At 36.5% G+C, this 15,451-nt stretch overlaps 2 protein-coding genes across 44 annotated transcripts in view; one reads left to right on the top strand and one right to left on the bottom strand.

Annotated features, from left to right (window-relative positions):
- The window catches only part of LOC125755353 (uncharacterized), a 51,454-nt gene extending 40,197 nt beyond the window's left edge, over nucleotides 1-11,257 (bottom strand). For 5 of the 36 annotated variants that reach the window (XR_007411667.1, XR_007411659.1, XR_007411661.1 and 2 more), the window contains exon 1: nucleotides 9,092-9,219. Coding sequence is in view for 3 of the 36 variants with exons in the window: in XM_049111869.1 (XP_048967826.1) it covers nucleotides 11,132-11,139 (8 nt within the window). In the remaining 33 variants the exon portion in view is untranslated. Of the gene's footprint in view, nucleotides 1-9,091; nucleotides 9,314-11,131 lie in introns of those variants that run through there. The other 31 variants (XR_007411649.1, XM_049111869.1, XM_049111870.1 and 28 more) reach the window with 13 other exon arrangements.
- The window catches only part of DLGAP1 (DLG associated protein 1), an 871,196-nt gene that overhangs the window by 304,732 nt on the left and 551,013 nt on the right, over nucleotides 1-15,451 (top strand). The gene's annotated exons all lie outside the window — the stretch shown is intronic.

Here is a 15,451-nt window from a genome sequence, read left to right as displayed (position 1 = left end):
AGTTAGGCATCCAACTCTTGATTTTGGCTCAGGTCATGATCCCCGGGTCATGAGGTCAGGTCCCACATCAGACTCAGCCCTAGGTGTGGAGCCTGCTTAAGATTCTCTCCCTCTGCCCCTCTCCCCACTGCTCATACTCCCTCTCAAAATAAGATAATATTTATAAATAAATGTATCTGTATATATAAATGTATATCTATATAAATAAATATATTACATTAAATAAATATAAATTGCTTTCAGAAGTGTGGACACTTTAACAATATTATTTTTTCCAATCCATGAGCATGGGATATCTTTCCATTTATTTATGCCTTCAATTTCTTTTTTTTTTTTTATTTATTTTTTTTTCCTTCAATTTCTTTTATCAGTGTCTTACACTTTTCTTTCACCTCCTTGGTTAAATTTATTCGTAGGTATTTTATTCTTTTTGACTCAATTGTAAGTTGGATTGTTTTCTCAATATCTCTTCCTGATTGTTATTATTATATATAAATTAAATAGATTATATATCTTAATTTTGTATCCTGCAACTTTACTGAATTGATTTATTAGTTCTAACAATTCTTTGGTGTGTGTAGGGGGAGTCTTTGGGTTTTCTATCTGTCGTATCATGTCATTTACAAATAATGATAGTTTTACATTTTCCTTCTCAATTTTGATGATTTTTCTTTTTCTTGCATAATTGATGTGGCTAGCATTTTCAACACTGTATTGAATAAATGTATGGATACTGGGCATCCTTGTCTTATTCCTAATCTGAGAGTCAAAGTTTTTAGCTTTTCCTGACTGCGTATGATCATAGCTATGCACTTGTCATAGGCCTTTGTTATGTTGTTGTATGATCTGTCTGTACCCATTTTGCTGAGAATCATTATTGTAACTGGATTTTGAATTTTATCAAATGATTTTTCTGCATCCATTGAGATTATTATAGGATTCTTATCTTTCATTTTTTTAATAAGGTTCAATTGTTCATTTGTAACTGTTGAACCATCCTTGTATCTCTGGAATAAATGCTATTTGATCATAATATATGATCCTTTTAATGTATTGTTGAATTCACTTTGCTAATATTTTGTTGAGGATTTTTGCAGCTGTAGTCATCAGGATATTGGCCATTTTATTTTATTTTATTTTATTTTGATCTATGCTTGTCTGGTTTTGGTATCAAGGTATTATGGCCTCATAAGAGAAGTAGAAAGCTATTTCTCCTCTTCGATTTTTGGAAGAGTTTGAAAAGCATAGGTATTAAATGTTCTTTGAATGTTTTATAAAATTCAGCAGTACAGCATCTGGTCCTGGATTTTGCTTGTTGGGAGATTTTGATTACTGATTCAGTCTCTTTACTATTAATTCATCTATTTAGATTTCCTATCTTTTCATGATACATTCTTAGAAGACTGAATTTCTAAGAGTTTATCCACTTTGGTTTATCCACATCAGGTTGTCTGATGTGTTGGAAGATTAGTATTCACAGTTCACAGTAGTCTCTTATGATCCTTTGTATTTATGTATCAGTTGTAACTCATCTTTTATTTCTGATTTTATTTGATCCTTCTATCTTTTTTCTTGATGAGTCTAGCTAAAGTTCTGTCAACTTTTTTTTATCTTTGCAAAGAACCAACTCTTAATTCCACTGATCTTTTCCCTTGTCTGTTTAGTTTCTAGTTCATTTATTCCCACTCTGATGTTTATCATTTCTGTCTACTAAATTTGGATTTTGTTTGTTATTCTTTTTCAAGGTTTTTTAGATATAAAGTTAAATAGTTTATTTAAGACTTTTCTTGTTTCATGAGGTAGGCCTGTGCCACCATGAACTTCCCTCTTAGAACCACTTTTACTGCATCTCGTAAGTTTTGGTATGTTGTATTTGTTTTTATTTGTCTGTAGGTTGTTTTTAATTTCTTCTTTGATATGACACAATAGTTGTTCAGTAACATGTTTAATCTCCACATATCTGCAGTTTTTCCATTTGTCTTCTTGTAATTGATTACTAGTTTCATACCATTGTGGTCAGAAAAGATGTTTGATAAGATTTCCACCTCTTGAATTTACCGAGACTTGTTCTGTGGCCTCATGTTTGATCTATCCTGGAGAATGTTCCATATGCACTTGATAGAATGTATATTCTGTTTTTGGATGAAATATTTTATATATATATATATATATATACACACACACACATATATATACACATACATACCTACTTACCTATATATATATATAGTATACATACACACACACATGCACACACATATAGGCAGGTATTTATGTATATTATGTATATATATGTATACATGTGTACATATATATCTATATGTACACAAATACTTATACATATATATAGGTTTGTATGTGTATATATATGCACATATATAGGTATGTATGTATATATGTAGTATTAAATGTTTATAAACTAAATATATGTATGTGTATATGTGTGTGTGTGTGTGTGTGTGTGTGTGTATATATATACATATATATTTCTTATGTCCATCTGGTCTAATGTGCTGTTAAGGCCAATAGTTTCCTTATTAATTTGTTGTCTGCATGATCTATCCATTGATGTAAGAGGGTATTAAAATTCCCTACTATTATTATATTATAGATATATGTATATATATATATACATACATAGCATATAATATTATATTATTGTATAATTCCCTATTATTATATTTTGATGTTCCAATGTTGGGGTATATATATTTACAAATGTTATATCTTCTTGCTGAATTGACCCCTTTATCCCTTTTTGTCTTTTATTAGACTATCTATTTTAAAGTCTTTTTTGTCTGATATGAATATAGCTGCTCCCACATCTTTTCATTTCAGAGTGTGTTTATATTTTATGGCCAAACTATTTTGAATTATGTTGTCTGCCCCCCAGTGCCCTGCCTTCTGTCTTTCCAGGACCCCAGCTCCTGTTCTCTTGGTCTCTGGTTCTCCCCCACCAGGGCCTTCTTCAGTTTCTTATGTAGTTGACCCTCCTCTCTAGTCTCCATGACCTGCCCCATGGCCCCACTCCTCTCCTCTCTGTGGCAGTTTCATATTTACTAAGACAAATTTGCTCATTAAATATTTTGTTGTATTTTTTTAAAAGGTTACATGGAATATATTTCTTTATCCCTTTACTTCCAGTTTGTGTGTGTCCTTACTTAAGTGAGGCTCTTATAGGCAGCATATAGACAGGTCTTTTTAAAAGTCCATTCAGTCATTCTGTGTCTTTTTTTAAAGATTTTATTTATTTATTCATGAGAGACACAGAGAGAGAGAGAGAGAGAGAGAGAGAGAGAGGCAGAGACATAGGCAGAGGGAGAAGCAGGCTCCATGCAGGAAGCCTGACGTGGGACTCAATCCCAGGTCTCCAGGATCACACCCTGGGCTGAAGGTGGCACTAAACCGCTGGGCCACAGGGGCTGCCCCATTCTGTGTCTTTTGATCTGAGAATTCAGTTCATTTATATTTAAAGTAATTGTTGATAAGTATGTACTTATTGCCGTTTTGTTCATTGTTTTCTGGCTGTTTTTGTAGTTTCTCTGTGTTCCTTTCTTTTCTTTTTGCCTTGTGATTTGATAACTTTCCTTAATGTTATTTTTAGATTTCTCACTCATTCTTTTTTCTGTATTTACTATTCGTTGTTGTTATCATGAGATTCACATAAATCATCCTATTTAACAGTCTATTTTAAGCTGATAGGTTAAATTTGAACACATTTCAAAATTGTGCATTTGTATTCCCACCCTCTTCCACTTTTTATATTTTCAATGTCACTTTTTAATGTTTTAATTTTGTGTATCACTTAACAAATTAGTACAGTTTTAGTAACTTTGCTACTTTGGTCTTTTAACTTTCCTAGTAGCTTTATAAGTGATTAATCCACTGCTTTTACTGTATATTTACCTTTTCCAGGGACATTTTTACTTTCATGTGTTTTCTTTTTATTAGTCAGTTCCCTTTTCAATTTAATGTTGCCCCTTTCATAATCTCATAAGGCAGTTTAGTAGTGATGAACTCCTTTATTTTTTGTCTGTGAAACTCTTTCTTTCCATCTGAAATGACAGCCTTACTGGGTGGAGTATTTTTGGTTGTAGGTTGTTTTTCTTTCAGCACTTTGAATATGTCCTGCCACTTTCTTCTAGCTTGCAAAATTTCTGCTGATAAATCTGATTATAGTATCATGAGGATACCCTTATATGTAACAAAGGATTCTTTTTTTCTTGCTGCTTTTAAGTTTTTCTCTTTATCCTTAACTTGTGATATATTGATTGTAATGTTTCTTCGTGCGGGTGTCTTTAGGTTTACCTTGTTTGGGACTCTCTGAGCTCCCTGGACCTTCATCTCTTTTCCTTCATTAGGTTAGGGAAGTTTCAACCATTATTTATTCAAATAAGTTTGCTGCTCCTTTCTCTCTCTCTTCTCCTTCTGAGACTCTTAAAGTGCAAATGTTATTGTATCTGATATTGTCCCAGTGGTCTCTTAAGTTATCTTCATTTTTTTTTTAAATTCCCTTTTTCTTGCTGCTTTGTCTGGGTGAGTTTCATTGCTTTATCCTACAGGTCACTGATCCATTCTTCTGTGTCATCTAACTTGCTGTTGGGAACTCCTCTAGTGTCTTTTCAGTTTGATTATTATGTTCCCCAGGTCTATAACTTCTGTTTGGCACTTTCTTATGTTTCTGTGTTTTCATTAAAGTTGTCATTGTTTTCATACTTCTCGTAACAGACTATGTGGAGAGTGTAACAATGGCACCCATGAGTGCCTCAGTCTCTAGGGAGTATCCCAACTCTCCCCTACCCTCCGGCCAATGCCCTCAGATCAACAAATGAATCTCCCCACATGTAATCCAGGTGCTTTTTGAAGCACTATTTTTTCACTGGGTCTTTAATGAGCAAGACCACATATGAGCCCTGCAAGAGAGGAAATTCATTTTCCTATAGCACTTTGTGACCTCTGAACATGAGCACCATTGATTTTCCAAGTAGATATTCTGGGGAGCTTGTCTTTCCAGTGCATTCCCAAGGGCCAGGGTATCACATGTGGAATAGCAACTCCTCACTCCTCCAGGAGAAGCACCCCTCTGGTGGGCTCCCTCCCTATTGTGTGTACTGTGCTAGGAATGAGATTTTCAGTGAGACCATGTTTCTTCCTCTCCTACTCATCTCGATACGGTCCTTTTGTCCTTTGTTATGGAAGGGAATTCATCTAGTGTTCAGATCTTTTTCAGAGTGAAATGATACATATGGAGCTATAGATTTGGTGTGTTCATGGGAGGAGGTGAGTTCAGGATCTACTACTACACATCTTGGACCACCTCCTCAGATAAGTATCTTTATTTTTTTTAAAGATTTTATTTATTTATTCATGATAGAGAGAGAGAGAGAGAGGCAGAGACACAGGCAGAGGGAGAAGCAGGCTCCATGCAGGAAGCCTGATGTGGGACTCAATCCCAGGACTCCAGGATCGCACCCTGGGCCAAAGGCAGGCACCAAACCGCTGAGCCACCCAGGGATCCCCAGATAAGTATCTTTAAAATCTATCTTTCACAATGTAATTTTTTTAGGTGGGAGAGGGGCAGAAGGAAGGAGAATCTTAAGCAGGCTCCATACCCAGCTCAGAGCCTGATTTGGGACTCAGTCTCACAACCCTGAACTCATGACCTGAGCTTAAGTCAAGAGTCAGATGCTTAACCAACTAAGCAACCCAGATGCCCCTCACCTCTTATTTTCTGATTTGCCACAATGTTAAAAGAGAACTTAGCAATAATATAGTATTTTAATATCTGCTTTCCAATTTTGTAGCAAATATATGATTTTTGTAATTATCCTTAGTTATGCTTTCCAGACAATACATTTTTTTTCTCAAACAACATTATCAAGTCAATTGTTAGTGAGTACATTAGTGTAGTAGTACTGATTTTGCTTCTTGATGTCAATTGACATGTTTTGTTTCATCAATGAACCAAGTATATAAATGTTCTCTCTACTATCATTCCTCTGAATCAGAGACCTTCCTTTTACTTACTTTTCTGTCTCCCTCTTTTCCCTGCTGCACTTCTTTGCCTCTCTTTTTTTGCAGTAGGATTTGACTAACAATTACAAGTAGGGTGTCAATAGTCAACACCCTGGTTTATCAGGAAGAAGAGTTTTTTTTTTCCTTTTTGACAAATATTTATTCTTTTGACATTATTGGCTTCAAATCTATTTTCTCAGCTATACAGTACCACATCCTATTTTGCAAAGAGTGAATGTAGTAGGTAGGTGCATAGTTTTTGAATAATCTTGGAGATGCATGGTTGCTCATGTTTATGATCAAAATTTTACTTTATTTATAGGTTTGAATCAGATAGTTTTAGTTCCTCTTCCATAATGATTATTCCTAGAAATAAGAACTGATAGTACAGTTTTCTGAGTTAAATGACTAGAAATACAAAAGTATTCTTATGCAAATGTTTGTCTTTAAAATGGAACCAGAAGGCTACTGCTATAAATGTACAGAAAACTCAAGTGAAGGAAATTCATCTTCTGGACCCTTTGCTATTTCCTGTGGAATGTTCCTGTTTTCCCTTGAGGGAGAAAAATGGTTTCATCAATCTGGGACAGCTATCTGTAGAGGTTTTATCCTTTTCAGAGGTTGTCTTTGAAAAGTTTCTTTGATATCTATATATTTGGGTTTCTATGATTTAAAAATAAAAACTCTTTCAATACCAGATATAACCACTTTCAGAGTAAACGGGGTTGCTGCTGTGAGGTTGCACAACAGTCTTGTGGCTGGTCAGGGGGAAAAGCCATTTTATGGTTTTAAGCATCTCGTATATCCTTAAACGTATCTTTTAAGAAGAGAAGTGTCCCTATTTTTTTAGAACTATAAGTGCATGGCTGAAATATATAGATGCATATAAACATATGACATATTTATACTGTATGTATATATATTTACATATATGTGTGTATATGTATATATGTAAATATACACACATACATATATTACATTTAGATAACTAGATAATTGAAGCAAATAGTTATGGGGATGTTTAAAAATATGCTATGCAAGTACTTTAAACTATGTATTTGTGTGTGGTATTTAACAGGTTAACACTAGGCTGGGTTTTTTTACAGGTTTTGTAGCTTACAGAGAGATGATCATAAAAATTGTCCCTTTGTAACTGTTGAGAGAATGAGTTTGTGCACAGCTGAGATTCCTACTGCCATCCCTGCATTTAAGGGCAGGGGATCCCTGGGTGGCTCAGGGGTTTGGCGCCTGCCTTTGGCCCAGGGCGCGATCCTGAAGTCCTGGGATTGAGTCCCGCATCGGGCTCCCGGCATGGAGCCTGCTTCTCCCTCCTCCTGTGTCTCTCCCTCTCTCTCCCTCTTTCTCTCTCTCTGTGTCTATCATAAATAATAAATTAAAAAAAATATATTTTTAAAAAAAGGGCAGTACAAAGTCAGCTCAGAGACAAAATGTTTAATAATGGTAGAGAGATCCACTATATCCATCTTTGCAATATAGATTTTATTTATTTTTTAGTGCGATCCCCCTCCTCTACCCATGAGAGGATTCACTTACAAAAAGCTACAGCTGCATCCCTGCTCTGTGTGCACTGTCTTCACCAGGTGCTTCTAATTGCCAGCTTCCGTCTGGAAGCCTGAGCCCAGCTGTGCTGGGATTGATTCCTGCCACACAGGAAACTAAAGAGAAATCCTGAACTAGGTCAGAAAACTGCCTCACTCATCAAGTCTCACCAACTCTGGCTTGTGCCCTTACTTCCTTGTTTGCCGCCACCTTTTTTACATTGGTCTCTGTGGTTCCCTGGTCTTCTAGCCCTGAAAAACTTAACAACATCCACCTGTGGACCCAGCTCCATGCTCTGACTTGGGGATAAGTTCTTGGCCCCAGACCAAAATGGAAAGAGCAGTAAATCTCTGGCCAAGGGCAGCCCGTGTGGTTCAGTGGTTTAGCACCTGCTTTCAGCCCAGGGCCTGATCCTGGAGACCCGGGATTGAGTCCCATGTCAGGCTCCCTGCATGGAGCCTGCTTCTCCCTCTGCCTGTGTCTCTGCCTCATTCTCTTTCTCTCTGTCTCTCATGAATGAATGAATGAATCAATCAATCAATCAATCATTCCTAAAAAAAAAAAATTTCTGGCCAAGAAAAAAGTCACTCTGTGTGTAGTCTCACCGTTTTGTCAACTTGAATTTAGTTTCTTCAATGTCCCTGAGTTTTCCCTGTGATTAGACTTCATGCCCTCGTATTGTTGACTCCTTTTTATTTTGTTTTTTTGAGTCCACAGCTTAGCCTTCCTGGGGTTACCACACTGCCCTGGCACTGGCCGTGAACCATGTATGCCTGCCGCTTGAATCTTCATTATTTCAACCCTATTTTTGCACAGTAAGATACAAGGTCTGAGTCTTTTGCTAATAGTGGTTGGGTCTCTGTGATGCATTGCAACACAACTTGAGACCATTCTGTTGTCCCTAGTGATTAGAATTCTCCTTTCTTTGCTCTGTCAATTACTCCACATCTGTTTTGACTCAACTCAGGTAACAACTCATGACGTCTTCTTTGGCCTCACCCTACACCTGACAGTCCCACTGCTAGGCTGGGCTAAATGCTCTTTTCACTGTGATTTCCTGATGGCCTGGGCATATTTCAAATATATGCATTGATTTATATTATAAATATTATTATAAGTCCATTTACATATCCTTTACCTCTCCCTCCCCCACCCCCCGCTGGCCTGTGTGTCTTCTGGTGGCTAGCAGAATATATGGCTTTTAAATGTTTCTTGGATGAATGAATGAACTTGTGTTCCTACGTGCTAAGTCTGGGTATAGTAGTCCCCCCCTGATCTGAGGGGGACATATTCCAAGACCCCAGTGGATGCCTGAAACTGTAGATATACTGAATCTTATACATATTTTTTCATATACATACATACCTATGATAAAGTTTAATATGTAAATTAGGCACAACAAGAGATTAACAACAATGACTAATAATAAAACAGGACAATTATAACAATGTACTATAATAAAAGTTATGTGAAGGTAGTCTTTCCCTCTCAAAATAATTTATTGTACTGTACTCACCTTTCCTCTGGCAATGATGTGAGAAGATGGAATGCCTACATGATGAGGTAAAGTGAGCTGAACAATGTAGACATGTAACCTAGGTTACTATTGACCTTCTGACAAGACATCTGAAGTAGGATCACATGTTTCTGGACCACAGCTGACCAAGAGTAACTAAAACTGGCCGAAGTGAGACCACAGATGAAAGGAAATCACTATATAATCACTAACCCTTTGTCTTGCTACTACATTAAGCTCTAAGCTTCATCCAACTATCACAAGCCTTCACTGGTCATGTCCTAAGCTGTGCTGTTAGACCTCCATACTAGACCACTTGCTTGCCTGGTGCTCTGTAACCTGATTCCCATGTACCTTGTCATGCTCATTAAGTGGATGGACTCCAGAAAGGTCCATTGAAGTGTCTAATGATATTGACAGTGACTACAAGCTTAGGTAGGATAGATGTGTTCTCTGTCTCAGGCTAGAAAATAATCCAAATCAAGATAATGTGATTCTTGTGAACACTGAACCTTTGAAAGAACATGCCAAGCACTAGAACTTTCTCCTTAAAAAGAAAATAAAAAGTATCGAACGAATTACTTTTAATACCTTTCATGATGATTAACAAGATTTCAAAATATTTTATGGAGAAGGGTTTCTAAAAATTCAAGGCCATTATTTCAGTATGAGTGGATAGTGTCTGCTGAGACCCTAACTCTGTCTGGGATCAAACGCTGTTTGGGACCTTGTGAGCCAGAGGCTCTGTTTTGCCATTGTTTCAAGTTATGAGAGATCTTGGAATGCTGATTTCCTCAACCTACCAATATTTGATATTCTAAACTATATTCGGTGAGAGATGTGCCTACTTTTAAAGACAGTGTTCAAAGATTTTTCTCCCAATATATTATATTTTGATAATATTCATTTTGGAGACAAAATCATCCCACACATTGTCATCAGAAATCTGCCTCGTACACACCATTCTGTTGAGATTTTGTTCAAATCTCTGTAAGAGAGTGTGCTTATAATAAGACACTAAGGAAGAGAGAGAGTGTGACGTTCCCTTTTGATATTTGTAAAGCAGTGGATGATGAGGGTCCATGATCGTCTCATAACTTTTAGGTCATAATTTGTTCAGTCAGTGACTATAGTTATTTCCTTTAAGACTTAAAGAGCAGAATCAGCACTTCTAATTGTTCTACTCCCCTGGGCTTTTAGGATCATTTGATGATGCTAGATAAGCATTATTTAAGATTATCATTTTTGATACATTCTTGCCAGAACATTGTTTCTCTCCCATATTCTGAGTATAAATCTATCTATCTTTTGGTCAGTCCATTTCAAGGATTTTGGTCTTGATGTTTCCTTAGCCTACAATGTTCTGACAGGCAATTCCTTCTTACTCTCTCATCTGGGATATATGCCTTAAAAAACACTCCCTAATAGCCCTATCTAAAGTGTCCCTCAGTCACCACCCCACCTCACCCCACCCCTGCTATAGGCACATTCTGTCACATTAACCTGTTATTTCTTAACACCTAGCCTGACATCATCCTTGCCGTCTATTTTCACCTCTTCCAACAACTGCCATTAGAATGTGTGTTGGGAGTAGGGACTGTGTTTTCTGCTCTGTCCCCATTTTCTTTCAAACTGCCCAGCCTATTGTAGACATTCAGTATATATTTGCTGAATGAATAAAAGAAAGAAAAACAAGAATGTGGGAGAGAGGAAAAGAGAAGACAGAGATGAAGGAAGGAAGAAGTGAAGGAAGGTAGCCAGACTTAAGAATGAGTTGTGTGATGAAGTACTTTACATTTCAAAGAAAAGGAGCCTGCGGAAATGATACCAACTATGCCACCATTTTTTTTATCTCTCCTTTTTTCAGGAGAAATCTTCATACCTCCCTAGCTGCTTTGAGCCCAGATATCTTCCTTACCTGTCTATCATTGCTCAACTGACCCTGCAGATTTTATAATTACCAGTTATCTCTCAGTGATTCACTTCAAGATTAGACTGTGGACAATGATTATGAAAAGTCAAGAGTAGTGTGAAATTCACCTTTTCATATTGGATTTCTGTCATGACACGGATTACATCCAGGACTCATATTGTCTGATTATTTCCTTCGCAACGAAGGCTTTAACTTCAGCCTTTTCACCAGTCAGTGACGCCATCTGATGACCTGTAAAAATTTAATTGGGCACTCTGATATATTTAGTAGCAGCTCGCTGCTCTTTTTAACAGTTGCTAACGTTGTAGGAACAACCGGGCACTTAATTTTATGGGTGTTTTTGAAACAAATGATGATTTTTAATGGTCTCTTAAAAATAGCATTATAATTAATCTTCATTAGTTTTCAGTCAAGATAAATATTCATGTTCAAAACAGTGGTTGTGTTGAAGAGAATCTTTCTGTTAGATTGAAATGTAATCCAGTGCTTTCTTTTTTATTAATTCAGCCAGCCCCTCTGCTGTTAAAAGGTATTTTTTTTTCATTTTTAATAGCCTTTTTTTTACCTCAAAGAGATAATTATAATTCAGTCATTGTATCAGTTAAAAAATAGATGCTTATGTCAAGTAATTTCACCAGTGAGAATATTTATATATCCAAATGATGTCTGAATTCATAGGAAATCTTAGCAAAAGCACAAGTTTCATCACATTGTCACTGAATTAAAACATGGTAAGAGAAAATTTCCAGTTTAATAATGATCTAAACCTTTGTGGGTAGATAAGCTACGTGTCCAAATGGAAAATAAACAGATTTTTTTAAAAGACTACTTTTTTTTAGTGAAAAGTGTGAGACTTGGAAGTCAGAAAAAAAATCATGGATTCTAGTGTAGTTCTGGCACTAATCACTTATGTGCCCTTGGGCAGTTATCCTCAGGATAATGCCCTTATTGATAGAACATTCTAGCTTCCTTCCAATTACTGCTAAGTGCTGGTATAATCTTAGTACCATTGTGAAAGAATAACAAGCAATTTAGGGGCACCTGGGTGGCTCAGTCAGTTAAGTGTCTGCCTTCAGCTCAGATCAGGATCCCAGTGTCCAGGGATGGAGCCTGGACTCAGACTCGGGCTCCCTGCTCATTAGGAAGTCTGCTTCTCCCTCTTCCCCCCTACACCTGCCTGCTGCTCCCCCCACTTGTGCTCTCATTCACTTGCCCTCTGTCAAATAAATAAATAAAATATTTTGAAAATAAGATAAAATGCAATTTAAATGTAAAGCAATTTCAGAGAGCATGAGAACATGACTTTTCTCTATCTTATAATAATTACTGGTGGCTCTATCATTTAAAATACTAAGATAAAGTTATTGGTTATAAGAACATATGTAGAAATAAAAAAAGTTATCTTCTTTGTCATAAAAAAAACGGTTATCCAAAAGAAGGTGTCAATATTCTCATTTACATCATTTACAATGCAAAGGAAAATGCAATACAATGCATTTTCCAGAATGGATCACTGCAGATTCTCTTCCCAACAATCACTTAACTCGTTAAAATAAAACTTTTAAAATAATTATTTAAAGAGAATTGTCTGGAGGACATATAGCAAATAGAGAAGTGTTCATTCATTTTCTTACCTTCTTGTACTAAATCTCCTTTAAGGCAAGTCTGTAGCACTTGGTCTATGACCCTACCCCCCACTAAGATTAAACTGTGCTCTAATCCAGGCAAATACAACCAAGAAGAGTAGGCTTTTTCATCCCCCAACTCCCATTCTGAGGCCAAAGTTTCACCTCAGGAAAGACAAGCTGGCAGAGTTCTTATCTCTTCCATTTTACAAAAGTTTGCCTAGGCAGGTATACTTAAGAGGTCCAGGACTCCTTTCCTCTTCTTAGCTACTACTTGAAGACAGAAACCCTGGCTTAAGCATAGCAAACCAAAAACACTAGTGCCCTGGTTGCTCTCACCCCAACTCACTTATAAGGCCAAGGTTCCATATAGGGGAAAAACAAGCCAAGAAAATAGGTACCTTCTCTGCTACCACCTACTGATGAGGGCAGGGTATCGCTCTGAGAAAAGTGAGTCACTGTGTTCTGCCCCCCAGCTCCTTTGTGATGGTACAGAGGCTATGCCAGGAGATGAGGTAGGTCTCCAAGGATGATGACATCTATAGATCTGCCTGAAGGAGCTCACTTTATTTGGAATAAAGCATGAAGAATTCTATACCTAAGGACACTGTCAAAAGCAGTGAACATCTTGGTATAGTACAATTAGGAAAGTACTCATAGTTCCATGATACATGCAACAACAAGCAAAGTGGAAGAGCAATCAGAAATTTAATAGAGAGAAATAATGGAAAGAGACAGCCAAGAAGATCATGGTGGTCAGGAAGGCTATGTGCAAATTCTAGGCTGTACTTACCCAGTAGCAGTCAGAGCTGGATGTGGACAGACTTGAAAATATCCCCTAAGCCACACACAGATCAATAAATAAAGAACAGAAGCCTCACTGGCACTAGAGTTTTCACCAAAAACTGGATGAACAACAACCTGGCTTGACTCAGAGGCAACTCCTAGGAAAGCAGGCTTAAGAATGAAATTAGACCTGTCCTTGGCAGTCTGAAAGACCGTGCACATGCCTTCAACTGTGCCTTCTCTGAAGTGCTAGAAGAGGAAAAATCCAAACTAGTAGTCCCTGACTAAACGAAGGCAATCACATATAAACTATTTAACCTGCAATAGCAACTTTTAAGCCCCACACACATCAAATGGTAAAAATATAACTGTCTAACAGAGCATAAGCACAACTTTGACCAGTAAGTGGCTTATGCTGTCCCAAGAGAAATCCCTGGGGAGCCAAGCTAAAACATAAAATAAAAGGCTACATGCTGTTGGAGATATAGATTCCAAGTCCCTAAATATATAAACAAGTGACTAAGAAAACAGCAAAAACTACCAGCCCATGAACGTAGGAGGTAAGGCAGTCAGTATACAGAGTTGCTCAAGACATTCAGTTTTCACCAAAAAATCACAAGATATGTAAAGAAACAGGGAAGTGTGACCCTGTATTAGTTTGCTAGGCCTGCCATAACAAAGTATCACCAATTATGTGGCTTAAACAACAGCAACTTATTTTCTCAAAATTCTGGAGGCTAGAAGTCCAAGATCAAGATGTCAGCAGAGTTAATTTCTTCCAGAATCTCTCTCCTTAACTTGTAGATCATCATTTCCTTCCAGTATCTTTGTATGGTCCTTCTGTGTATCTGTCTTAATCTCTTCTTATAAGGACATCAGAACATTGGAATAGAGCCCACCTATATGAACTCATTTTACCTTATTTACCTTTAAATGACCCTCTTTCCAAATATAGCCATATTCTGAGGTACTGGAGATTAGGACTTCAATAAGGAATTTTTTTTTCAATATAGGAATTTTAAGGGGAAACAATTTTGCCCACGATGATCTGTGCTTCAGAGAAATATGGGACATCATTCAGCATAGAGATTTATGTATAATAGAAATATCAGAAGGAGAGATAAAAGAGAAAGGGGCAGAAAAAGAAATTTTAAGGGAATAATGTCTAAAAACTTCCTAAATTTTACAAAAAGCATGGATTTACACACCAAGAAGCTCAGCAAAGTCCAAATAGAAGATCCACACCTAGACATATCATAGTCTACTGTTGAAAGAATGAGAAAATCTTAACAATAAGAGAAAAGTTATTTACCACACTCAAGGGAACCTCAGTAAGATTAAAAGTTGACCTCTTATCAGTGGAACATCAGGCAATGAAATGACATATTCAAAGTTGAAAAGTAAAAACAAACAACAAACTGTCAACCAAGAAACTTCAGCAAAATAATCTTTGAAAAATTAAGTCAAAATAAGGGCATTCCCAGATAAACAAAAGCATTTGTTGACCTGATTTTTAAAAATAATACCAAAAGGAGTGTTTCAGGCTGAAGACAAATCATACCAGAGAATAATTTGAATATACATGTAAAAATAAAGTGCTAATAAAGGTAATTATGCAGGTAAATATAAAAGACAGTATAATTGAGTATTCCCTTTTCTTCCCTAAACTGATTTAAGAACAATTAAATAAAACAATATGCATAACATGCTATTGTTGGATTTAGGACATATAGAAATTTAATATATTTGACAATAGTAGCACAGAAGGTGGATAGGAGGAAAGTTGTAGTGGAGTAAGAAATGATACCAGGTGGTAGCTCAAATACACAGAAAGAAATAAAGAGAATTAGAAATGATATAAAAGAAGGTAAATATAACAAACCATATAAAGATACAATTGCTCTCCTTTTCTGAATCAATTTCTTTAAAAGGCATAACATATAGAGTAATAATTATAACAATATGTTGTTTTATTTGTTGCATATATGCAGCCCAATATATATACATATATATTAT

Source organism: Canis lupus, chromosome 7 (genome assembly GCF_003254725.2).
Source record: "Canis lupus dingo isolate Sandy chromosome 7, ASM325472v2, whole genome shotgun sequence".
Taxonomy (NCBI): Eukaryota; Metazoa; Chordata; class Mammalia; order Carnivora; family Canidae; genus Canis; species Canis lupus.
Note: the sequence above shows the minus strand (reverse complement) of the source record. Positions and strands in the feature narration are given on the sequence as shown.